The 27,513-nt window shown below is 49.8% G+C and overlaps 1 protein-coding gene across 7 annotated transcripts in view; it reads right to left on the reverse strand.

The window, feature by feature from the left end:
• Positions 1-207: 207 nt before the first annotated feature.
• RIMBP2 (RIMS binding protein 2) overlaps positions 208-27,513 on the reverse strand; it is a 1,529,140-nt gene continuing 1,501,834 nt past the window's right edge. For all 7 annotated transcript variants that reach the window (XM_085633657.1, XM_085633660.1, XM_085633661.1 and 4 more), the window contains one exon: positions 208-1,520. In XM_085633657.1, coding sequence (XP_085489783.1) covers positions 1,338-1,520 — 183 coding nt within the window. In that variant the 3' untranslated portion in view covers positions 208-1,337. The remainder of the gene's footprint in view (positions 1,521-27,513) is intronic.

The raw sequence follows: 27,513 nt of genomic DNA on the forward strand, positions 1-27,513 counted from the left end.
TGATGTGTGTAGTAATGTGATGTTTGGATGAATGCACACATCTGTAGACTGACTGGAGTACCAAAATAAAACAGTAGTTGAAACAACTGAGATTGATAATCCTAAATAAGGTGGCAGATACCTGCAGAATATTCATTGTTGGTTATGTACTAGTTACGTATACAGGTGTCGAGAGCATAGCAAGGAACCAAGAATATACAGAAGATGTACAAAATAGCAAATTATTTATTAATATAAAATATTTTTACACATGAACTGTACACATGCACACACCCGTACAACACTTTACTAGAAATGGAGGCCGGTGATAATCTCTTGAGTCCATAAATCTTGCACACAGTATTTACAGTTTTGTACATGGTGGTCATTGAGGACACAGCAAGGAAAGTTTCCAGCGAACCTTCCTGATCTTACAAAAGAAGGCATACTGAGAGTTATCTAGAAACAGTAAAAAGAACATACAAATGGACAGAAATTACAAAATAGTTAACAGACAAATGTTTGCCAGCAGCTTTACGTTTTCATTATGAATCCAGTGGTGAGTATTTTGAGAAAACGTTTGCTTCTTTGTGTGTTGAGGGTGGGGAGTAATCCTATTCCAACTTAATGTGCAAGTCCCAACAGCCAGGCGTGCATGTATTTTAACTTTTAACATCTGAAACCACCAACATGGGGAATAGTTATTCCACTGGAAAGACTATCAGGGAACATTTTTGACTGGTTTGGCAGTTTTAAATACTGATGATTTTTCACAGTTCAACAGAACATGAATTTTCTGACGGTAAAGGTTACATATTATTAGGGTTCATCTTGCCCATCCCACTTCAGTATTACTTTCCAATTTGACATGAAATGAAACCAGTGGCACGTTACTTTACAGAGATCTTCCAGTGAGGAAAAAAGACCATTGAATTCACACAGTACATACAGGTATACACTGTACATTTATAGAACAGTACATATCATTGTGCATTAATAAGGCAAAACATCAAGGCGGAATAAACGAGGACTTTCACGACATCCTTATGAAGGAGAAATATCGCAGGTGTCAAGAAGTTTCAAGGAGACTTTTGGCGCAAGAAAGCGCCTCCCTTACTTCACGAGGTTCAATACAGCGACAGTGCTGGGGTGGGCAGAAACTCGAGGCATCACTGGCCAGCAGTCCTTCCATTACTTTTTCATTTACCTGGATTCAAGTCCTGCCACCTCGACCCATGATCTGTCCTAGAAGGTTACAAATGGGCTTGCAAGGAGCGCTGCATAGCCATGAAAGCCCTGGTTTGGTTTTTAAAATAAAACATGTTTGCAGCTCTGCGTGTAGCCCAGATGTTGGTAGCTCATTTCACTGCTCCCAGTTTCTTTAGAAGTTTCTTGCCTTTGGAAAGGAGCCCTTTCTTCTTTGAGGCCATCTCCCTGCCTCGCACAGGACTGCCTGGACCCAGGGGGGGTGCGGGTGATGCTGCATGAAGGTGGACAGTGGGGGACGCCGCTCTCCTTGCACCTGTGTTCTCAGAAGGAACCTATTGGGTACACGGTTATTGTTTGAAATAAGTTAATTACTTCTATCGCCCCACTTATCACCAAAAGTATATTAAGCAATCTGCCTTCAAAGGAAATGATACAAAAATGCATTTACTCATGTTCAATAAGGACAGAAATGAACAACAAACAGATAATAAGTTGCCAAATATGTTGTATAAATATTTGAATGTGGACCTAAGCTTTACAAAGGAAGCACCCAGGGAAAGAGCTTCCCTACAGTAAGAATAGATCTAGATGAAATCCACTGCACATTTTCCTATAAGGACTAGATTGTACGTATCGCCAAGTAAAACCACTCGGAAAAGGTACTAATGAGATAAAACATCCCAAAATGCTGCCATATTTTTAAACATTTCATTCTGGTAGAGACTTCTAAACACAGATCGCTGACGCTGTCAATATGTACAGACGCCAGATTGGATCTGGAGAATTTTTGATAGCTGTTCTGTCATGCGTCAGTAAGTGGTGACATGCGACTGCATCAGGTCCATCATACTCCTGATGTGATGCCGAGCCCACTAAATGTGCACCACCTCTGAGTGCTGATGTCAGTTCCTTTATTCTGCAACTTATAATGAGGATCCAGAGCTCTCGCAAATCCAGTCAGCTTGACAGAATTTCTTCAAAGGTTTTGCAGTGTGTAAAACTACAGGGTTCCAAATGTGCATGGACTACCATCGGCAGATGTCAGTGATAGTCATAATGTCTGTCTCTCGTGTCTGAGCTCTAAGCATGATTTGGTATAGTGTGACCGCTGCCTTAACAAACTAGAAGGCCACCAGCAAACCGTGAAGCCAAACTCTTATGCTGTAAGTCAAAGATGGCACTGACTCACTCCCACAAGTGATTATTGTTGAAATCGAGATCTTCAGGTAAATCTAAAAACCAAAAGAAACATGGCTCTGCATTGTTCTGCCACTACCACCAGTTGGAGTTGTACAACACCTTGGGTATCTACAAGCCTCAAATTGTTCCCTTATGTCTGAATTGATTCAATTTTTGCTCCCCGATGCACTCTGACTTCCCGGAGCCATTGGTAATGCTACAACAGGCTGTGGATAAGATCTGTGGTACCCCTACGTAATCCTCTGGATCGACTTTAGGCCCTAAGGTGGCCTCCAGTCTGTTACTGCCTTTGAATCCTTCTCTGATGCGGAATCTCATTTAACCTCAAATTGAGGCCAGTTCCGTCCTTAAGATCATCTCCACTGACGCTAGGCTTGGGATCATGTCAGACACAACCATAGGTGTCATGAATGACACTGCCAGCCCAAGTCTCTACAACATTGATACGAGAAGCTGAGCAAATCATTTTATCAATTTCTGAAACTCATCCTCAACTCCCCACACCTTCCAGAGGTCACAACCAATAAACCAGTGTCTGCATTCAGACCCTGGCACATTTGAGCAATATGTAGATGACAATGCAGATACTGAGAAACCTCTTTCTAGATTTACAATATTGGTATGGATACTTCTCCAGACATTGGCTTTCACTCTCCAAATTCTGCCACAGACAAATCTGCCTTCTTTGTCACTGTAGTTAGGAGAGCAGCAAGAGTCTTTGACCTCACTCTGTCAATGACAGTTTAACAAATAATGCTCTTAGGTCCTACCCTCATGACAGACAAATCAAGAAGCTCCACTTTAATGATTCTTTCTCAGACATACTGATGGGCATCTAGGCAAAGTCCAGATCCTGCCCACCCAGTCAACAGGCAGATTGCAAGGCAGCCTAGGATCCAGATTTCTTTCTGCACATCCTACCACGGACAGCCTCCTGATGTAGGAGTCTACAAATAAATTCAATCTTAATGAGTTTCTAACCGCACAGCCAGACAGAGATGAAACACATGGCAACATTTGCAAAGTGCATATTTTTGTCTGCCAACGTTGCCTTCAGGTCAGTGAACACAAGTCTCCTAGAGAGATGCAAGCATTGTGGGACAGGGTGGCATACATCTTGTCTGTTGTTCGGATAACTATCAGACTAATTTGCAATGTCTCCTACACGGTCAGATCCAGCAAAGTACCCCATATGTTCAGGCCTGGAAACTACTTACTAAGTAGAGGAGTCAGGCCAGTGTGGTGCTTCGGTATCAAGCTTGGATTCGCTCCACTGGCTTCTCCAATGTTGTTTGAAAATCCCTGATGGACATGCCCTTTGATGGCTCTAGGATTTTTGGAGTAAAGGCAAATTATGTCATAAACCAATTTAAAGAGCGCAAGAACACAGCACTCTGAGCCTAGCTCTGCCTGTTTGACAGTTGCCCCAATAATTCCGCCTCTTTCAAGCCCTCGTTAGGGGATTCCCACGGAGGCAAAACCAGACCATGCCTTAACAATAGCAGGCATCTCAGTCATTTCGAGGTAGGATAAGGCCACCAGGGGCAAAGATGTACTCAAAACTCTGCCGCATCTCCCTGGGCGGAGGAGCATTGTATCTGACCAGTGGTTGCTCCAGATTGTGGAACACGATTACTCCCCACCCCTCCTGTCACATCTCTCATATATGCCAACCTCACTGCAACCCCTCTCGGAAGACCACTTGTTCATACTCTGAGCCCTCTAAATTTCTTCATTTGGAACGACAAGTACAAAATGCTCATCCTGGCCCAAGTTCTGTCTGCTCTGGATCCAGCAGACTGGATGGTAACTTTGGACGTTCAGGATGTCTATTTTCACATCCCACACCGCAATCCCACACACATTAATTGTGTTTCAGGTAGGCCAAGAGCACTTTCAGTTCTCCGTCCTCCCTTTTGACCTTACATGTGCACCTTGAGTGTGCACAAATATGATGGTGGTTGCAGTCCATCTGCGGGGAGTTTGAATTCCAGTCTTCTCATACCTCAATGACTGGTTGCTGAAGGCAGGCTCGCCTTAAACAGTTATGAAATACCTCCAGGTGATAGCAGGCCTGCTGACATCATTGGGCTTTTCTGTTAATGTGCCGAAGTCACACCTGACTCCTTCATAACAACATCCATTCATCACAGCCATCCTCGATACATTGCTCTTCTGAGTCTTCCCTCCACCTCAATGAGTCCAGGACATTCGGGCAGTGATACCAATGTTGAACCCCTTGGCCTGGGTATCCGTGAGAATGGCTCTGAGGCTTTTTGGACTCTGCATCCTGTTTGTGGACCACGCTAGGTGGCACATGCAGGTTGTGCAGTAGGAGCTGAGGTCTCAATGGACTTAGCACCAAGGGAATCTGTCCGATTCTATACAGGTGTTGGAGGAGACCGCAAAAGTCCTGCATTGGTGGGTACTGCAATTGGACTGGCGGCCACCACCTCTCCTGACCTCATCCAAAGTTGATGGTTGTTATGGACACATCATTGCTGCTTTGGGCAGGTCATCAGGGAGAGATGCAGAACAGAAGACTCTAGTCTCTGACAGAGTGTTCCTTCTGTCCATCAGAGGGAAACAGGTACAGGTTTTATTGACATGACTGCTATGTGGTACAGAAATAACAAAGGTGGTGGTTAGTCAAGGGTTATGTGCCAGGAGCTCTTAGTCTCTGGAAATGGCTGAGAACTCAGGGCATCTCCCTGATCACCCAGCACCTGGCAGAACTTTTAAACGCCACTGGGGAAAAACTTAGCCAACATTGCCTAGCAGATCACAAATGGCAGTTATACTAGGAAATGACACATACCATTTTCCAACATAGAGATGGAGGCAGGAAAGGTCCGCCGCTTTGAAGTCAGGAGACGTACACTAGCTTCATTAGCAACTCATCGATGGAGGTCATGTGGCTCCGTGGACCTACCCTCTGAGATTCCGGAGTGGTCACCACCTGCCTCCATCACAATCTAGGTCCCTACTTATGAGGAACCCAAATGCAGATGGTGTATGTTGATGAGGGTATGGATTAATGTGTATACATTTATATTAGCCACCCCTCGTTGAGTATATTATATGGTATTTAGGTCCTGACGAAATGACATGACAATATAGGCATGAAATATGTTGACCTCTACCCTGATTTACTACGCTTGTAGAGACCATTGACATCTCTCCAATAACAAGCATCACAGGCTTTTAATCATAACAGGGAACCCACATAATAAAAGTGTCTTGGCGAGTCCTTTAGTTATTTTTACCCTTGTTCACCGCACACTCTACTTACTTTTTTGCACATACACCAGACCGCTCACACCCCCTCACCCACTTCATCAAAAAAGCAGAGCCGGCAGGTTAAAAGATTCCCGGCAAAGAGCCCCTCGTGGGGCCTGTTGGGCATTGCTGCACCGGCCTAACGAGGAGCTGCCCTGTGATGAAGCATGACACCCTGAGGGGTGTGTGAGAGCCCTTGCTCCTAATTGGAGCACTCCCCCACCCCCGTATTGACCCTATTCCATCTGTCCGGAACAGCTCACCATGTTACTGATATATTCTAGTATTGGGTCATGTGTGCTGGACCTTAATTTACCCGTGGTCCCCCTTTTTCTGTTTATCATGTCTATGCTACACCTCATCCCTCTAAGGACCCGAAGACTGCCCTCTGTTTTTACATCGATTGGGCAGAAACCATCAGTCGGTGGGCTTCTCCGGAGCAACACGGGATAGCAGTCAAAAAGGAACCATCTCCCTTTGGATTGTTTTATGCTTAAGATCTGCTACGGGCTAGCCATAAAACAGCCCCAAGAAGGCTTCTGTGCTTGTATCACCGGATCAGAGGCTGCTGCCATATAGTGCACCTGTCTCTGTCATCTTCCAGGCCACTACATTGGCATCAGTTTCTCCACACTTTCAGAAACTGCTGTCGCCTGGATAACCGGGACCGAGGGTATCAGAGCACTTTACAGTATATTGATCAGGCAGAGTACAGGCAATCAAAACAGCGTCTATATATATATAAAGAACAACATATTAACAGTCTAAAAATTGGCCGAACATGTGGGTGAGCCCTGCAGCTAGGCCATAAATCTACTTTTCTGGCCCCAAATCAAATGGGGGGACCCAGCAGAGACAAGAATTTCTTCATCAGGAGCTCTTTGATCTCTTTTTTTGAAGAGGACCGTGGAGGAATTCACCCTGACTTCGGGGGGAAGGGAGTTCCAGATCCTCTGTGCCATACCTGAGAAGGCTCGATTGTATGTCTTCTTCATCCTAAATTTTTGTGGTTTGAGTAAAAGGGTGCTGGCGCTTCTGGAGGCTCTTGAACCACATGAGAGCTCCAGTTTCTGGGCGCGGTACAGTGGAGTCTTGAATTGTATGGCTTTGTGTGCCATGCATGCAATTTTTAACTGCATCCGCGCTTCATAGGGAAGCCAATGCAGGGCCAACAAGTCCGGAGATATATGGTTGAATCTGTTAGTGCCCGTTATGAGCCTAGCAGCAGAATTGAGGGCAACCCTAAGAGGAGCTGTCTTTACTCTAGGCAATCCGCAAAGCATTGCGCTACCATAGTCCAACTTGGAAATCACAAGTGCTTGAACCGCCACCTTTAGGTCCTTGGCCGGTAGATAGTGTTTGAGTTTCCTCAAGATACTGAGTTGGTAGTTCGCTCCTTTGGTGAGGGAGCTGCATGTTAAGGCTTTTGTCAAGAATGATACCCAGAGAAGATGCTGAGTCAACGAGGAGAGGTCTGCAGTTTAAAGCCGTAAGTTGAATGAGCCATTGTTTCAAGACCGGGGAATGCTTGTGGGGTGAGATTAGGAGGAATTCCGTTTTTAAAGCATTTAGCTTCAGGTGGTTAAGTGTCAGCCAGCTTTGTGTATCCAGCAGGATTGAATTGAGGGATTGGATGTCCTCAGGGGAGGCAATCTTCAGGTATAGTTGGGTATCATCCGCGTACATGTGATAGTGAATGCTGGATGATTTCAGAATTTCTGTCAGGCTCCATAAACAGGTTGGAGAGCGTGGGAGACAGTGCTGAACCTTGGGGGACCCCCAACGTGACCGGAGCAACTGTAATTTCTCACCGGTCCACTCTCCTTCCTGTTCTGTGAAATGGACTTGTACAGTGCAGTAATAAGATCCCAATCAAGAGATCTGCAAACTATGGCATATTCTGATTTCTTTGGGCTCCGCGTCCAATGGCGCAGACAGATCAGCAAGAAACTGATAAGAGTGCAGAGGTGGTGCAGATACAGTAGCCCCCAATGTTCCATATGGGGCAGAAAGGATACGGCGCCACCTACCGAAAAGTGAGGGATTGGCTATTGAAATACTCAAGATCTAGCCTGGCGCATGGGAGTGTTAATAAGGTCAGAATTCTGTGGTTACATTGAGTTTCTAACATAAAAGATGATACTGAAGTTAAGCAAGTTGTTCATCTTGCATGAATGAGAGCTCTGGACATCAGGCACAGTTTACAATGTCACCAAACCATGCCCTCTTTTTTTGTTTGATTTTATTGTATTTTTTTTTCTCTTTCTGCTCGATGAAAACTGCAAGAGACTTAAGGACTATGTTCCCTTTCTCAGTTCAAATTGCATGTATATTTTACATTGTACAGTTACCCACAACCCTTCCCCATTCTCACCTTTGCGTGTATGCTGTTTTGTAACAGTATGCCTTAAAACGTGTTCAGTAGCTGTTAATTCACAGCCTTGTATACCTGTACCGCACCCATATGCCTCATATCTGCTGCAATGTGCCTGCATATATTAATGTGTTACAACAAACAAATGATGGACGGAATGCTGACAATGCAGACATTCTCCCCCAGTCAAGAGATCTGGGTTAAATCCATCGTTCTTTTGCTCACTACGCCACCACAGTTCAGACATGGCCATATGCAAATCAGTCTTGACCCTGTGCCTCATGGGAACAGTCCAGCCCAAACTGCCAAGCCATGTCTTCCCTGGACCGGAATCAAGCATCCTAGGACCAGTTTCTGGCTATCAGCCGTCATCAGCCAGGATAGCTTGACTCCAGTGGCGTATTGAGCACGGGTCCCACGTCTGGGAATACCCATCCCACTTAGGGCGAAAAGCGTTACAACAAACAGATGATGGACGGAATGCTGACAATGCAGACATTCTCCCCCAGTCAAGAGATCTGGGTTAAATCCATCGTTCTTTTGCTCACTACGCCACCACAGTTCAGACATGGCCATATGCAAATCAGTCTTGACCCTGTGCCTCATGGGAACAGTCCAGCCCGAACTGCCAAGCCATGTCTTCCCTGGACCGGAATCAAGCATCCTAGGACCGGTTTCTGGCTATCAGCCGTCATCAGCCAGGATAGCTTGACTCCAGTGGCGTAGTGAGCACGAGTCCCACGTCTGGGAATACCCATCCCACTTAGGGCGAAAAGCGTTACAACAAACAAATGATGGACGGAATGCTGACAATGCAGACATTCTCCCCCAGTCAAGAGATCTGGGTTAAATCCATCGTTCTTTTGCTCACTACGCCACCACAGTTCAGACATGGCCATATGCAAATCAGTCTTGACCCTGTGCCTCATGGGAACAGTCCAGCCCGAACTGCCAAGCCATGTCTTCCCTGGACCGGAATCAAGCATCCCAGGACCGGTTTCTGGCTATCAGCCGTCATCAGCCAGGATAGCTTGACTCCAGTGGCGTAGTGAGCACGGGTCCCACGTCTGGGAATACCCATCCCACTTAGGGCGAAAAGCGTTACAACAAACAAATGATGGACGGAATGCTGACAATGCAGACATTCTCCCCCAGTCAAGAGATCTGGGTTAAATCCATCGTTCTTTTGCTCACTACGCCACCACAGTTCAGACATGGCCATATGCAAATCAGTCTTGACCCTGTGCCTCATGGGAACAGTCCAGCCCGAACTGCCAAGCCATGTCTTCCCTGGACCGGAATCAAGCATCCTAGGACCGGTTTCTGGCTATCAGCCGTCATCAGCCAGGATAGCTTGACTCCAGTGGCGTAGTGAGCATTCTGTCCATCAATTATTGTTTTTGCATTTGCATATATTAATGCCCACGTCACTTCCTTTCTTTTTTCCAGCAGCAGAAGCTGGAAACTGCTTCCCTTGCTCAGTGTCTTAGCAATGCAGGGCCTTGCCCCCTTCAGTTCCCATTCAGTCTGTATAGACGCATTCCCAATCCATGCTGTTCAAAATCAAATCAAATTGTTTGATAAGGTTATGACCCAGAGTGCATGCTTTAGTCAAGCACTATGACAATTACATTATAACCAGCTGTTCCGCATTTCTGCTAGGTTCCTTGATTTGGGAATCTTGTCACCAGAGGCACCCCTGTGCTGTGCCCTACACATTGGTACCAAGTCCCTTAGTAACCCCCTGTCTGGCAGTTATAGTAAGGGTGCACTGATTCCGTAGGATTTGTTTATGTTTATTACTGCGAAGAAGAAAAGTCTGATTAGGGTCTACGTCACTGGACATAGCTCTGAGCATCCTTTGTACTTGTAACACAACAATGCATCCACCCCCAATGGCGGGACTTAAATGGCACAATTACTTCAGTACCTCAATACTTTCAACCACAACAGTTCCACCAACTCGTGTGGCACACCTTCTCAGGAGTACAAGCCTTTGTTTGCGCATCCAGTATCTGAAAGAAACCATTATAGATTACTTCCCTTAGGATTACCCCCAGGCGTCAGACTGGATCCGGAAAGTTTTTTGTCAGCAGTACCCCTGAGCATCAAAAGGTGGTGTCGGTCGACTCAATGTTTATCGTTGGCGTAGTGTTTGCCGAGATGACATCACGGGAGCTACATAGACGCCGCCCTCGCGCGCTGACATCAGTTCTTTCTTTTTCCGCGCCAGCAAGCGCAGATCCGGAGAGAGTGGTACCTCCAGGCAGTTTTTGACAGATTTTTTCTCGATTTTTGTTGAATTCGTTTTTTGAGTCCATCGACTCCTGGTGTATGAGGGAAGCCCGACTTCAAGGCCTTCGGTTCCTGTAACCGACTGATGTTGGTGACGGACCCGCACCGCGTGTGCCTCTAGTGCCTGGAGGGAGACCACGACCCCAAGTCTTGGTCCGACTTCCGGACCATGGCCCAAAGTCTTTGCGGGAGCAGTCCCGAAAGCTACTCGAGGCCCGGCAGTCGGCTCTACGTCGTTCGAGGTCGAGGGAACGGTTGCGGAGCCAACACTATTCTTCGTCTAAGTCTTCGCACTCTGAGTCAGGTAAGTCGAAGAAGCGTTGCCACTCTTTGACTTCTCCCCATCCGTCAGCCGACACGACGTGGGATGCGGGTGGTGTTCCCTCCCACGATTCCACGTGCAGGGCCCATGGGGTCATTTCCGGGTTTCCCCCCCTTCCCAGCTTCATCAGTTTTACGAAGCGATTCAGGCCATCTTTGGGCAGCCTGACTCCACAGACGAGCCTTCGGGCCCTGCGGACTCGGCTGGGGGCCCTGGGCCTTCAACTTCGTCCTCAGCCCCGCAGGGTCCCCTTGGATCCAGGCCTGGATCTGGATCGGCGCCGGTCAACGTTGTTACGCCTCCCCTGGCGCCGATTCCACCGGCACCACGTCCACAACCGGCATCGGCTGTGTACTCAGCCGACATCGACCGCGGCCTCCACCTCGAGGTAGACACGGAGTCGGACCGGCACCAACGGGTACTTTTGTGCCACTGTTCTACCCTGGCTCTTTGAGACCAGATTGGCAGCCACAGGAGGGCGAGGAGGACTGGGAGGGGTCTGGGGACCTTTTAACCGACCAGTTGGTTTATGAACTGGACTGGAGAGAGGAACTGGGGGAAGCCAGTGGTCTGGATACCTCACCAGACCTTGGCACCCTCCTACCGTGGCTATGGAGGGAGCATCATACGTAGTGGTGTTGCATGGGGCGGCCGAGGCTCTCCACCTCGAGCTACCAAGCTCTCAGGGGGTGGGTGTTGGGAGAAGAAAGTGGGGTTGCCCAGGGCGGGCCAGTCCACCCCAGCCCCCTCTGCAGCAGCCTCCAAATCCGACCTTTTAGGGCCACCAGACGCCAGTGGAAGGCAGGATTCGCCATCACCTCCCCCACTGGTGCACCATCACGTCGGACAGGTGGGTTTTGCAAATATTCTGCAGGGGCTACTCCCTCCCTTTCGAGGCTACCCCCTATCGATGCCACCTCAGGACTATCGCCTGTCGGAGGATCATCTCGACCTTCTCCAACAGAAAGTTTCGGCACTCTTGGCCAAGGGAGCCATCGAGCGCGTTTCTGCCCCTGAAGTAGGTCATAGTTGCTATCCCCACTACTTTCTGTGGCCCATGAAGGACAAAGGCCTGCGTCCTATCTTGGATCTCAGGAACATCAACCGCTTCCTCCGGAAGGAGAGGTTCAAAATGTTGACGCTCGCTCAGGTCTTTTCTGCCCTCGACCCTGGAGACTGGATGGTAGCGTTGGACTTGCAGGACACTTACTTTCACATCCCCGTCCTGCCATCCCACCGGTGTTACCTGCGGTTCATGGTAGGCCATGAGCACTTTCAGTTTACCGTGCTCCCCTGTGGCCTTACCAGCGCCCCTCGGGTGTTCACGAAATTGATGGCTGTGGTCGCAGCTCATCTGCTTAGATCAGGGGTTCCAGTCTTCCCTTATCTTGACAACTGGCTTTTAAAGGCCACCTCCAGACTACGGCCGACCTTCTGCATTCACTGGGGTTCTCCATCAACATGCAGAAGTCACACCTGACCCCCTCTCAGAAGCTCCTCTTCATCAGAGCGGTTCTGGACACAACACAGTTTTGGGTTTATCCTCCCGAACAGCGAGTTCGGGATATTTGGGCTATGATTCCGATCTTTCAGAGTCTATCCCGGGTTTCGATCAGGATGACCCTCAGGGTGCTGGGTCTGATGGCCTCCTGTATCCTGCTGGACCATGCCAGATGGCATATGCGGGCTCTGCAGTGGGACCTGAAGTTCCAGGGTGCAGAGCATCCGAGAAATCTGTTTGATTGCGTCCAGATCTCAGAGGGCACTGCACACCAATTGCAGTGGTGGCTTACGAACTATGATTGGCTCGATGGCAGATCCCTCAACCAGAGTTCACAGTGGTGACCAATGCATGACCTCTGGGATGGAGCAGCCACATAGGGGAGGCTGAAATCAGAGGCCTCTAGTCTCCGGCGGAGTCTGGACTCCACATCAACCTTCTGGAGCTTCGGGCGATTCGTCTTGCACTCAAGGCATTCCTTCCCTCTGTCGGGGAAGAGTATTGCAGGTGTTCACAGACAACACCACCGCCATGTGGTACTGCAACAAACAAGGTGGGGTGGGGTTGTGGTCCCTATGTCAGGAGGCCCTCCGCCTCTAGACATGGATGGAACATCAGGGTATATCCCTAGTGGTTCAACACTTGGCAGAATCTCTGAACGCCAGGGTGGACGAACTCAGTCGCAGGTGCATGATGGATAACGAATGGCGTCTTCACTCAGAGGTGATGCAAGGTCTCTTTTAGCAGTGGGGAGAGCCTTGTTTAGATCTATTCGCCACCGAAGAGAACGTGCAATACCTTTCCACCTATACCACTTCTGCCCAGTGTGCTGAAGAAGTTTAAGCGCGCCCGGGCCCAAGTCATTCTTGTGGCTCCAGATTGGGCACGAAGAGGCTGGTATCCCGAGCTGCTCAACATGGCCATCGATCCTCTAATTAGACTGCCTCTTCGGGAGGATCTTCTGTCGCAGCAGCAGGGGACGGTCTTCCACCCGGACCTGTCTAGCCTTCACCTCCTTGCGTGGACACTGAGCGGCGGCAGTTGACGTCGTTTGACCTGCCTCCGGAAGTCTGCCATGTTATCTTGGCAGCCAGGCATCCCTTCACTTTGACCGTATACGCCTGCAGATGGAACAAATTTGTGTCATGGTGTGCAGCAAAGGCTGTGGATCCCTTTTCCGCCCCTCTTTCGGAGGTTCTCTTGTTCCTCTGGAACTTGGTTCTTACCTCATGTGCGCTCCCTTTGAGCCACTACATAACTGTCCTCTCAGACTTCTCACTTTGAAAACTGCCTTTCTGGTGGCCATCACCTATGCATGCAGGGTGAGTGAGCAACAAGCTCTTTCTTCCAAGCCTCCCTTTCTGGCTGTCCATCCGGACACGGTCATCCTGAGAACTCAACCTTCCTTTCTTCCCAAGGTGGTTACTTATTTCCACATTGGCCAAATCATTACTTTCCCCTTCTTCTGTCCGCCTCCTCATCCTTCAAAAGAGGAAGAGAGGCTCCACCGTCTGGATCCGATACGTGCGCTTTCCTTCTACTTGGACGCACCATACAATTCCGGGTGGACAAAATCTGGACCCAAAATCTGGAATTCCATCCCAGCACACATTAGGACTATCCCGTCCTTTGTAAAATTAAAAAAACTCCTAAAAGACCTCTTGCTCAACCTCGCCTTCCCGAACAGTTAACCCTCGCTGTTTGACACTTGCCGACTTTCTGCAGCACCATGGCAATTTCTCACCATCATCTACCTCCTCCAAGTGCCCCCCCCCCCTCCATGTAATTGGTTTCCGTTCATGAGAGGGTGCGAGACTTCAATGACTGCCTCAACTAATTTGTCGCATCACACGCCGAGACGCTATGAACCAATTTGTATACCTATGCCTTATTTTTGGTCTCCTGCATTATAATCTCTTGTAAAGCGCTCCGATACCCTCGGTTACGTGGGCGCTAAGAAAGGTCGGGCTGTGCAAAAAGAACCATCTCCAGGTGGGTGGTTCTGTGCATCAAAGCCTGCTACTCTTTGGCAAAGAAGGAGCCTCCAGTGGGGCTGTGCGCCCATTCCACCAGGGCGACGGCAGCTACTACTGCTTTGGGACGAGGAGTCCCCTAAATTACATCTGTCAGGCAGCTATGTGGGTATCGCTGCACATGTTCACCAAACACTACTGCCTAGACAGCTAAGTCCAGAGAGACAGATTCTTTGGCCGGTCTGTTCTCCATGACTTTGTTGTGAGCTTGGTTCGCCTCCCCACCTCCGGTGTTGGTATTGCTGGAGTATCTATTCTAAGGTAAGGAATCTATAACTAACTGTTTCTTTCAGATGAACAAGTATGCTGTATTCTAACAGCATGCCTGAAAAGTTTATCAGTGTGAAGAACAAGTTACTTACCTTCGGCAACAATATATCTGTAAGAAACACAGGTTATTTATAGATTCCTTACGGCCCCACCAATACGCCACGTTCTGCGAACTGACTTCTAGGGTTAAGGACTTCCTTTCAGGGCCCTAGTTTTGTGCACCAGTGGTCAGTGTCTTGCATGGCTCTTCGCTTCTGGTGTGGAAAGTTGTGTACAGAACTGACGTCAGCGCACAAGGGCGGCCTCCATGTAGCTACTGCGACGTCATCCTGGTGACCACAACGACGAACGCAGAGTCGACCGACGCCCAGGGGTACTGCTAATGAAAATCTTTCCGGATCCAGTATGACGCCTGGGGGTAATTGGAAGGGAAGGAATCTATAACTAACCTAGGTTTCTTACAGCTATGTCGTTACCGAAGGTAAGTAACTTGTTCTTCACACTGATAAACTTTTCAGGCATGCTGTTAGAATACAGCATACTCACAAAGGTGCGCGCAGGAGAGGGCCTGGATAACTGTAGTTACATTATTAGAAAACTGGCTGGTCAATGCACATTCTATGAACATTGTCGGTGCACCATGACCCTCCTGCTTGACTTGGGCTCTACAATCAATGCTCAGAAGTCCAGCCTCACCCCGTGCATTAACCTTCATTGGTGCAATACTAAACAAGAGGCTGTTCTGTGTCAGAAAACTGGCTGTTTGAGATACGATCCGGATGTTTCTGAATCGGGTTCTGATCCCGATTCTGCAATTCCTAAGTCTGTATGGCCTTATGCATCCCTCTGCTTCTGCATACCGCATGGTGCATAAGGGCCTTTTAGTGGTGTCTGAAGTGCTAGTGGCTCCAGCACCAGGGGAGTCTTGACAAGGGTACAGTTGTTCCAGACCGACATTGGTGGATGTGATCTCTGTTAGTCATCCTTTCAGTCGTGATGAATGCCTCCTTGTTATGCAGGTGCACCCTTCTAGATGGTACTGGGACTTTGGTGGACGTCAGAACAGTGGTTACTTACACACGCTGAATCTGTGGGCAGTCTACATTACTGTGAATGCTTTCCATCTCATCTCTGGGAGTACCATCCGCATCCTTACAGATTACACAACACCTTCCACTATATATGAACAAGCCAGGTGTGATGAACGTGATCTCCTCCTGACTGGGATGCCCATATGTGGATCTCTGTCATAGCCCTGAACATGAAATGCCCCGTATTTTGTACCATTAATTTTCCTTCAAGTGGTTCCCTAGGGATGGTCACTGGGTGTGTTTTACACGTTCATGCAGATCTCATTCCTGTGAAGTCCTGCAGAAGATACAGGAGAACCAATTTTAACTGATATGGATTGCTCCAAATTGGGCAGAGGATTGCTGGTCTGTTTGTGCCCAGCATTCGGCCCCACCTTCCACATAGCAGACCTACTTTCACAGCACGATGGTCGGGTCCTTCACGATGCTACCAGGATGAACATTTTGTAAAGACTTTGCATTTTAGCTGCTAGAAAAACTCAACAAAATCTGTTAATTTGGACTGCTGGTCAAAGTGTGTTTCTTGATGCGTTTTATCCCTTTTCAATCTTGCCTTTCTAATGCTCTGAGATTTGCCCTATCCCTTGACCAGCAGGTTTTGTTGTAGCCACGGTAAAAGGTATTTTGCCTGTGTTACCCGTCTTTGTGTCGGACCTTCTTTAACAATCTTTTTGGTCGATAGTATATCTTCCCACAGATTCCTCAAAAGCCTGCTGCTGTGATAAATAATTATTGGTTATGTTACGTTATGTTATGTTGATTTGTATAGCACACTAATCACCTGAAAGGGTATCCAGGTGCTTGGTAAGGTATGTGGTATGAAAGATAAGATCCCAAGATATGAACACATATCGTATGCAATAACTGGCGCTGTCACACGTGGTCTCAGTTTGCATCATATATACCATAGTGTTGACGCATCTGGAGTGCCTAAAGCCACATTGTGCCACCTAGTCGCACTGAAGGGCTGTTCCAAGTGGGGGTATAATTGCCAGTTCCAGTCTGCAGCTCTGAGGGTACTAATCTGTGGAAGACGCAGGACGCGAAAGGTCGTCATTCTTGCTCTGGCCGCGGAGCCTACTGGGACGGCTCTGAGCTTCCTTCCCTTCCAGGGAGCCAGAGTGTCCCCTGCCCAGCTTAGTGCATTTTACGAAGCCCTCCGCTCCATCTTTGGGCAGCCCGACTCCGCCAGCGCGCCTTCAGACCCTGCAGAACCGACTGGGGGCCCTAGGCCTTTGATGCAGGCGGCTCCAGCCTCAGCGCTGCAGGGATCCAGAATGGTGCCGGTCGACCTCTTGACACCTCCTACGGCACTGATTCTTCTGACGATACCTCTGCCACCTCCGATGCCGGTCGTGTCCCCATCCAGCGTCGACCCCGGCCTCCCCCTCGTCTTGGACACGGAACCGGACCAGCGCGGGTACCTGCGCCAACCATTACTTTTGTACCACTGTTCTCCCCTTGCGTTCCCTATTGTCCTGAGTGGCAGTCAGAGGAAGGTGAGGGGTCTGTTGACCCTTTGGCAGAGCAGCTGGAGGAGCCGGACTGGAGAGAGGAGTTGGGGGAAGCCTGTGGTCTGAATACCTCCCCAGACCGTGGCATGCTTTCTTCCCCTACCATGGCCACAGAGGAGGGAGTCACCTATGTTGTGGTATTGTGTGGGGTGGCTGAGGCCTTGGGCCTTGAGCTTCCTACAGTGGCAGTCAGTACGAATCTCCTGACTGAGGTGCTTCAGCCGGCAGCGGCCTCTTCAGAGCCCCTGCTGCCGTTCAAGGAGGCCCTCACAGACATCCTTCCAGGCACTTGGTTCAGGCCTAGCTCCTGTGGATAAGATGATTGCCTGATGCCACCACCCTGCCCTGGACGACTCCATTTTCCTCTCCCAACACCCTACCCCCGTGGGCTTGGTGGTCCAAGCCTCAACATACAAAGGCTCGTTCCCTTCTGCTTCCCCAGATAGGGAATCAAAGAAGCTGGACCATCTTGGGAAGATGTTTTTGTCCGCCAGCTTAGGACTAAGGTCGGTGAACACCGCATGTCTCTTACGAAGTTACACCCTCTCTGTGTGGGATACTGTTGTGCAGGTGCAGCCACAGTGCCCGCAGGAGGCCTGGGTCACACTCCTGTGCAGTTGCAGAGGGGAGAGATGCAGCAAAGTTTGCCATCCGCTGTGGGCTGGACACCATCGACTCGCTGGGTCGAAAGATTTTTATGTCAGTAGCCCTAAGACGCTATGCCTGTATGAGATACACTGGTTTTTCTGGGGATGTCCAACCGACTCTTTTGGACATGCCTATTGATGGCCGTCGACTGTTTGGCGACAAGGCGGACCATGCGCTTGAGTGCTTCAAGGATTCTAGAGCTACGGTCAGATCCTTGGGCCTCGCTGCCACCTCTCGTTCTGTGCAGTCTGCCTTTCGTGGCTACGAAAAGGGTGCCCCAACACGTTCAACCTAGGGCCTCAGGCCAGCGCAAGCTACCCAGCCTTGGTGGGGTCAGGGATGTGGGACCCATCGCTGTGGGTCTGGGTCCAATGGGCGGGCCAGTCCACCGGTGCCCCCTCTGCAGCAGCCTTTGAGCCCTCCTAGTCTACATTTCAGGGCCATCAGTTGCCAGTGGGCGGCAGGATCTGTCATCACCTCCCCCACTGGCACAACATCACGTCGGACAGGTGGGTTTTGCAGATAGTCCGAAGGGGCTACGCCCTCCTCCCCTTTGAGACTACCCCTCCATCCATGCCACCAATGTAGGAGAGTAGGGTCTGCAATCCTATGATCACCCAGATTTTTTTCTTTTGCTTCATTGGTTTACGACTTTCCCCGGCTGTGGGCCTGCCGATCAGACCCACAGCCTAGCTGTTCTCTCTCGAAATTAACGCACATGTACATTAGGTGCATCCACCAATTGGAACTGGGCCGCCTTATCAGTCCCTGTATCAGCATACCACAGGTATCCAGGGCATCCGTGTACTCAGGGCCTACCAGGGGCTGCAGCATGTATTATGCCACCCCTGGATGGCCACCCAAATCTGACACAACTGGCTGCACGACAGCTGGGGCAAGGTGGTGTAATCACCCGTTGCTGTAGGTGTAGTATTCCTATACCTAACCCTAAAATGGACACATGGATTTCTATCAGTCACTCCTATGGCAGGCCTTATCAATCCTGAAGGCAGAGTGCGGGGAATCATGTGGGATGGTGCTCTGGCGCGAGCTGAGCCCGTCGACGGCTTGCGGAACCAAGTCCTAATAGCCGTTCCATGGTGACGCGGGCCAACTACCTTAAAATGCATTATAATCCTCGCGGTTATTTGCTAACTTTGGCATCGCATCACCCACACATGTCGAGTAAGGTGTCATACGAATTGGAATACGAACCCCTCGCCAATTCTGGCGACGGGGTTAGCATTCCACCCTTCTAGAGGGACACGACATGCATGTAACTGTGAACCCCGGTTAAAGTTGACTCAAGCCTCAACATCACAAAATGGATGCTGCCACCAGACACAAGTCTGACCTCCTGCTGCTGGGAGACCTTCCAGCGAGGGGAGCTTGGACAAAGGGTTTCCTGTCGAGGGCGGTGTTAGCACCATCCCAGACAGGGTTTGTGTATCCCAGGTAGGCAGGGCTGAAAGGAAGGTGATTGCAAGTGGCACCCCGGTGCTCACTGTGCATAGCCCGGCTCAAACCAGTTTCGGGGGCACCCCAGCCCCTGAGCTGGGGCGAAGCCGGACAAAGGATAGGGGTGTAACCACCCCCCTCCTGGCCCCACCCATAGGTAGGACCTAGTCACGGGCCAGCCCCTTTTCCTACAATAAAGGTGGGAGCGGGTCCCCTTCCCAAATTGGATAATTCTGAATCTTGAACTACTTTCCACGAAAGGAACTCTTGACTTTTTCCGAAGACTCTCCCTTGTGGCTAAGGAGTAGCCACCCTGCACCAGCAGGCACCACCTAAGCGCTTGCGGTTTGCTGTACGTCTCTCCCACGGATCAAGACTGCCCAGCTCGACGAGATCCGGGTTCCCTGCCATCTCTGACCTCTACCTACATCGTCAGCCCAGCTGAGATTCGTAGGTGCGACGAGACCTGCGGGACCGACCATCTTCAGAACCTGCACAACGCTTATCTAACACGCCCACCAAGGGACCCTCGAGTGAGTGCACCTAGGGTTTGAGAAGCCCTAACCCTGAGCGGCTCCAGCACCGAAGTCTGCCTCCCCAGCATCCACGAGATCTGCGTGGGGGCCCTTCTGCTCCTTGCTGCTCACCGCGTTGTCCGACCACTCGCCGACCGGCTTGTGGCCCTCTTCACGACGCACCACGACAGTCTTTCATCACTGGTCTGGTTGCTCCAGACTGGCTCTTGCTCCCCTTCAACAGAGGAGTACCTCGGACCCTCCTGGTCCACTCCAGACGCCATCTTGACTCCCCCGCGTGGGTTGCCACTGCCAAGATCCGCTGCCCCATTCCTGGGCCCAGCATCATCGACAGCAGACACCTTCGTCGGACAGCTCGCCCTCCATCCTGGTCGCCGCCGCGCCTCCTGGTCCGAGGGACAGCCGAGTCCGACGTCACCCATTCACCTGGTCGAGATGACTTCAGCCGGTACCTTCCTGGTACCCACACGATCGCTGGCTAGCGGTTGAGAACTGAGTCCCCTCTGCTTTCAGGTTTCCTTCATCACCGATCCAGGCTTGGATCTCGCTGAACATCGACACTGGTCGCCTGCCAGCAACTTCTTCTTTCAGGCTCCCGAGACTACAACAAGGACTCCCGACATCTTGCTGAACCCCACGCACCCGCAGCCTCTGGCTAGGTAACTCGAGCATCTCGGTGCTCCATCGTAGGTTCACTCTACAAGTGTCCAGCTCCTTTCCTGTTTAGTCCAACTGATCGGATTCCTCCGGAATCAGTAACTTTAGACTTTTTAACCTCTCCCATTCCACTTGCAGTGTAAATGGTTTCGTGCCCTCGGGCATTTGTGTAAATTGTGCAACCAGAAGTATTTTCCTAAGAGTTTTGTATTGTGCTTAGCTCCCTGACTCATAAAGAGCCCGGGTAGTCTTGTTATAAATAAATATCCTTTATTTTCATAACAACTTGTGTGGTGTCCTTTCACTTGGTGTCCAAGGGGTATATGTGATGGTAAACAGCTGGCTTAACACGCTCTCTAGAGTTTAGCCTGAAGACTGCTCTTGTCCACGCTACTAGGATAGCTGGTCTATAAGGTTGACTTACAACCAATCATCAATAAGGGTCGTTTGGAATGATACACAGTGATCACTAGAATAGTGAGCACTACATATCAGGCCAACTTCTCACATTGGTGAGCAGCGGTTGGGATTTGAGCTTGCTGTTGTTTTACCACACACGTATCCTAAGAATATCAAGTTGAAAGATCACATAAGTACCCAGGTACATATAACTTAACTTAGAATACTCTGAGTTCTACTGAACCAGCTGTTATAGTGAAACAGGGACTAGCACACCCTGACTATAACTCTTAGCGAGGGATCAGTAGGGAAACACATAGTGTAGGTAGGTGCATCACTTACACCTCACTAGAAAGCATGTCGGGCCACGGAGAGTCTGCAGAGACTCCCTTAGTGGTCATCGACCCTCCACAGGTCGTGTCACGATATGCAGCTCTTAGCTTCACGGAGATGAGACTATTGTGTGCCTCCAGGAAGCTAAACCAGGGTTCTAACCCTACCATCACGTTTTTGATAGGTCTCTTAGAGACTTATGATACTAGGAGGGCTTCTAACACAGGCCCCCCTAATCCTGATGGGGACATGCCTCCCTTAGAGGGAACCCTTGGCGACCCTGACCTTGACCTCCATAGTGAGGAGGAAGAGGAAGAAGAGTTAGCAGGGGACGAGGCAGACGGAGGTCCAGTAGTAGTCAGTAGGCTCACAAGGACCAACTTAAGCAGGCACGAGAATGGAACTGGGGGAGCCCCGGGCCCACGCTCAAGCAGGCTTAACCTTGGGAACGGACGAGTTAGGTCTCTCTCGAGAGGCTTTAACAGATCGGTTCGAACACATGTTTCTCAGGCATCTTCTCAGAGAGGGATGACGTCCCCTCAGAGAAGGGAGCACGAAGCGAAGATGAGGGAAGTCAATCTGAGGATCGAGCGGGAAGAACTTGCCCTCGCCAAAGAAAGACTTGCCTTGGCCCGAGAACAGAAATTGAGTGGGTTAGATCCCACTGGTGGCAGCATTCTCATTAGAGAGAAAGACAGGGGTATAGACACTAGACACCTGAGTAAAATAGTGCCCCCCTTTAAACAAGGGGACGACATCCACAAGTGGATCACTGCTTTGGAGAGGGCCTGCACTGTCCAGTGCGTCCCCCCAAGTCAGTGGGCAGCTATACTGTGGCTCTCCTTTGAAGGTAAAGGAAGGGACAAGCTCCTCACTACGAGAGCTGAGGATGCTAACAACTACCAAGTCCTGAAGAATACACTGATTGATGGGTTCGGCTTAACCACGGAACAGTACCGGGTGCTGTTCCGAGACACCCAGAAAATTCAGTCTCAGGATTGGACTGACTTTGTCGATTGTGCCACTAAGGCTTTAGAAGGCTGGTTACTGGGTAGCAAGGTTACTGATTACACGGGATTGTACAATCTTATCATGAGAGAACAGATTTTAAACAACTGTCAGAACCAATTGTTGCATCAGCACCTTGTCGACTCGGAGCTGACCTCTCCCCAAGAATTGGGAAAGAAGGCAGACAGATGGGTCAGAACAAGGGTCAAACAGAACCAGACTCAGAACCAGGGTGGTCAGAAGAAAGCAGACCAAAAGGGTAGTAACAAGAGTGAACAAAATGACCAGAAGTCTTCGACAGGCCCCCAACAAACCAAAGAGGGTGGGGGTCAGGCTTCACAGCAGAAAAAGAAGACTCCAGAAGGCCAGTCAAAAAGGTGGTGCCAATACTGTAAAAGTAAGACTCACTGGTTTAGTGAGTGCACCAAGAAAGGAGGGCAAACTCCTGCCACTGCAGCCCCTAAGGCACCTGCACCCCCTAGTACAGTCAGCAGTGGTAGTGCACCTCCCAAGGCATTAGTTGGGTTAACCTTGGGAACTGAGGGGTGTGACGACTTAGTTGGCACACTCACTCAGGCCGTCCTTGTCTGTACAGGGGATATGGATATGTCCCCTGATGCCAGTCCCAATACTTTGGGCAAATACAGACAGACGCCTTTGATCAATGGAAAAGTGGCTCAGGCCTACAGGGACACTTGTGCCAGTGTCACGATGGTGACACCTAACTTTGTGGACCCTGGACAGATCATGCTAGGTACCAATTACCTAGTGACCAATGCCAGCAATGTCACTACCAATCACAGTATGGCAGTTGTTGATTTCTCCTGGGGAGGGGTAAGTGGCCAAAAGAAAGTTGTGGTTAGTTCAGACCTCCCCGTAGAATGTCTGTTGGGCAATGATTTGGAAACGTCACAATGGTCAGAAGTGGAGCAGAGGACTCACATGGAAATGTTAGGCTTGCCAGCACATGTCCTGGCTGTGACCAGGTCACAGGCCAAAAGATGCCCCACTGAACAGGTGCTGGATCCTGGAAGAACGGACCAGACACCATCCAAGAAAAGGAGCAGTAAGGGTAAGGCCTCGCCTTCCCCCTTGCCCCAGGTCGTGGATCAAGTCTCTGAGGAGGCTGACCTTAAGGAACTGAGGGAAACTGAGCCACAAGAGCTTGAACCTGGTCAGGTTGAGTTTCTGGGCTCAGGGGGACCCTCTAGGGAAGACCTGGGGAAGGCACAGTTAGACTGCCCCTCACTTGAACCCCTCAGACAGCAAGCCGCTGCTGAGGCTGCAGGGAACGCCACAGGTACCCACAAGGTGTACTGGGACGATGGACTCCTGTACTCCGAGGCAAGAGACCCCAAGCCTGGCGCGACCAGGAGGCTGGTCGTCCCCTTGTCTCTGAGAGGTTTCCTTCTTACCTTGGCCCACGAGATTCCCCTTGCAGGTCACTTAGGCCAGAATAAGACTTGGGACAGAATTGTTCCACACTTTCACTGGCCCCACATGTCTGAAGATATGAAGGAGTTTTGCCGCTCCTGTGTCACTTGCCAAGCCAGCGGTAAGTCAGGTGGCACGACAAAGGCCCCCCTCGTACCACTGCCGGTGGTGGGGGTACCCTTTGAACGAGTGGGGATCGACATTGTCGGACCAATGGAACCCCCGACAGCATCAGGGCACAAGTTTATACTGGTGGTGGTGGACCACGCCACCAGGTATCCTGAAGCTATTCCCCTTAGGACCACTACAGCACCTGTTGTGGCACGAGCCCTAGTTGGAGTGTTCTCCAGAGTGGGCTTCCCTAAGGAGGTTGTCTCTGACAGAGGTGCAAACTTCATGTCGGGATATCTGACTGCTATGTGGAAGGAGTGTGGTGTCAACTACAAATTCACCACACCCTATCACCCACAATGCAATGGGCTTGTTGAGCGGTTCAACAGGACCCTAAAAGGGATGATTCATGGACTACCTGAAAAGCTCCGGCGGAGATGGGATGTCCTGATACCCTGCCTCTTGTTCGCCTACAGAGAGGTCCCGCAGAAGGGGGTTGGCTACAGCCCTTTTGAACTTCTGTTCGGACATCCTGTAAGGGGACCCCTTTGTTTGGTAAAGGAAGGATGGGAGAGACCTCTCAGAAAGCCGGCATCAAACATTGTGGACTATGTGCTCGGCCTCCGCTCGCGGATGGCTGAGTACATGGAAAAGGCATCTAAAAACCTTGAGGCGAGCCAAGAATTACAGAAAGCTTGGCACGACCAAAAGGCTGTCCTGACTGTGTATCAGCCTGGACAGAAGGTGTGGGTGCTGGAGCCAGTGGCCCCAGCAGCACTCAAAGACAAATGGTCTGGGCCCCACACGATCATTGAGCAAAAGGGAGAGGTCACATACTTGGTAGACCTGGGAACTCCCCGGAGCCCCCACCGGGTGCTCCATGTAAACAGGCTCAAGGCATATGTCGACAGGGAGGGCATGGGCTTGCTTATGGCCACAGATGGGGGACAGGAGGAGGAGAGTGACCCTCTCCCAGACCTGCTCTCTCAGAACCCTGACGATGGGTCAGTAGATGGTGTTGTCTTTTGTGGCAGCCTCTCTGGACATCAACAACAGGATTGTAAACAGGTTCTTCAATCCTTCCGACATATGTTCTCTCTGACACCCAGTCAGACCGAGTGGTGTACCCACGAGGTCGACACTGGGGACAGTCTGCCCGTAAAGAGTAAAATCTATCGACAGCCTGATCATGTCAGAGACTGCATCAAGACAGAGGTGCAGAAGATGTTGGAGCTGGGAGTCATTGAGCCCTCGGACAGCCCCTGGGCTAGTCCCGTAGTTCTCGTGCCGAAACCTCACACCCAGGGCCAGAGACATCTTAAGGATTTTGGGGGCCCTGGGCCAAACATATTTTGGGGGCCCCTGTGCAGAACAGCTTTGAATTTATGATACAAATTGAGCCCCTGTTTCCCACGCAGTTTCCGCTTCCTCAGCTGCGTTAGCGATCTAGTTTGCATCATGGGCATTAGGCTATATTTTCCCCGATGTAAACAGATGCGCGCAGCTGACAGCGGTAGGATTTAGTGTTCCCTGCCCTGCTACTAGGTTTTTAATACTTTTTAACTTGTATATATGTGGCTGAATTACTCTGTGCTTTTTAACAATTTCTCCTACCTATGCGCACTTGCACTTTACTTGATTCTGCTTGCCTACACCTCCTTAGCTGCTCCGATTCGCATCTCGCTTTTCCTCCAGTCCTTGTCCGCCGCGGCTGATACACCGATTGAGCGGAGGGCTGGGGCTACTATTGGGCCCCTCACTTCCGCCGTCACAGTTTCCGCTTCCTCAGCTGCATTAGCGATCCAGTTTGCATCATAGGCATTAGCCTAAATTTTCCCGATGCACACAGACGCCCGTCAGCATCCTGGAGGCGTCCGGCGCCAGCCATGCTGCCCAGTTCCCCCCCAGTGAGTTTCTTCCACTATATTACATTAGGGAAAAACCGCTTGGCCTTAGGCGGCTACCATTATGTCAGTGTACAGCGGCTGATCCGAGCTTGGAGGTAGACTTTCAACGCAATAAGTGCAACTGGTCTCCTCCAGCCAAGGAAACGTGTACCCAAGATCCTCCCAAGCAACAATAAGTGTAAAAACAATAAGAAAACAGAGGACTTAAAGGCCACACTTTTAAATTGTCGCTCCATGCAAATGCATGAACCACACATTTATGACCTACTTTTAGATGAACAGCCTTATCTCTTATTTCTCACTGAGACCTGGCTGTCTGAAGTCACCAACTCTACTATCACCTCCGCCATCCCTACGGGTTATAAAATCCTTAGGAGGGAACGACCGAGTGGGAAGGGGGGCGGTGTCCCCATAATTTACAATAAAGAACTAGACTGCTCTCCCATCCCGATGGAAAACATTGAGGGCGCAGAGTCCTTAGGCTTCCGCTCAACCTTATCCCCCCATCATAGCATAGCTGGTTTTCTGATTTACAGACCTCCCAGTGCAATTGGAAATTTTATTACTACGCTTAATACATCCACCACCTCCCTGGCCTTAAAATACAACAACTGCCTTGTTGTGGGAGATCTCAATATACATATGGATAATAGAAAAGACCCTCAAACAATTTCCCTTATTGGAGACGCTGCAGGCCTGCAACATGTTTCCATGTATTTCTTCAGCCACCCATGAGAAGGTCCATACCCTCGACCACATTTTTCACAACTTTGACAGATCAGTAAGCTTACTTCTTCTCATTACCTGGTCTGACCACCACCTATTTAAATTCATCATTCCCAACTCTGCCACTGCCCCTCGGGCTAACGCAGGGCAGAGGGTCCCTAATTACAGGACATTCCATAAAATATCCATCCCAATGTTAGCAGACGCCCTCAGTTATTCCTCACCGGAGCTGTCTGGCTGCCCCGACTCGGACGCCCTCTCAATAGATTCATGGCTCCGAACCAACATCGGTGCAGCGGTATCGGTGGTTTCCCACTCCTCAAAGAGGTGGGCCCCACCAGCTCCATAGTTTTACGGTTCCCTTAGATGTAGCAAAAACAATTGTAGAAAAATGGAACGGAAATGGCGTAAATCCTATGCACCTTAGGACAGGAAGGTGTATAAAGACACCTTAAAAGCTCATTACATTCTCGTGAAGGCAGCCAAGAAAACCTTCTTTCAAACCAAGATAGAAAATGCCCAAAATAAGAGTAAGGAAATCTTTAGCATAGTTAAATCCTTTACCGCCCCGAAAGCCGGGACAAAGGAATGGCCATGCACAGAAGAATGGTCTAAACAAATAGCTCAATTCTTCCACAAAAAGCTCTCTCGTGATCAAAGAAGCATTCACTAACATCTCAGAGGAAGAACTGACCTTCTACCTTAGTTCTAATAACAAATTTCACCTCTTGGATCCTCCATCTTTACTAGCTTTCCCTGAGTTTCAGCTTGAAGAATCACTGACCCTTCTCCAAAGCATTAAGTCTGGCTCTCCTATCGACCCATGTCCAGCGAATATCCTGAACCTATTAGCTCCCACCATGAACCCCACGGTAAACCAGCTCTTTAATGCTTCCCTCTCCTCAGGGAACATGCTGAAATTATGGAAGAATGCTAAGATTCTTATACTGATAAAAAAGGCTAACGCCAAACTGACGGACCCTGACAACTACAGGCCAATCTCCCTTCTTCCTGCTCTCTCCAAAGTATTAGAGCAGCATGTAAACTAGGCCCTCCAAAAACACATTGAAGATGGGAAGCTCCTTCCTGAGTCCCAATCCGGTTTTAGGGCTATTTACAGTACGGAGTCCGCTCTGCTGGAAGTGACTGCATTTCTCAAGGGTAAGCTGGACCAGGGAGGCAAGGCTGTTCTGATACTGCTCGATCTGTCGGCGGCCTTCAATACAGTC

Source organism: Triturus cristatus, chromosome 11, assembly GCF_964204655.1.
Source record: "Triturus cristatus chromosome 11, aTriCri1.1, whole genome shotgun sequence".
NCBI classification, from domain to species: domain Eukaryota; kingdom Metazoa; phylum Chordata; class Amphibia; order Caudata; family Salamandridae; genus Triturus; species Triturus cristatus.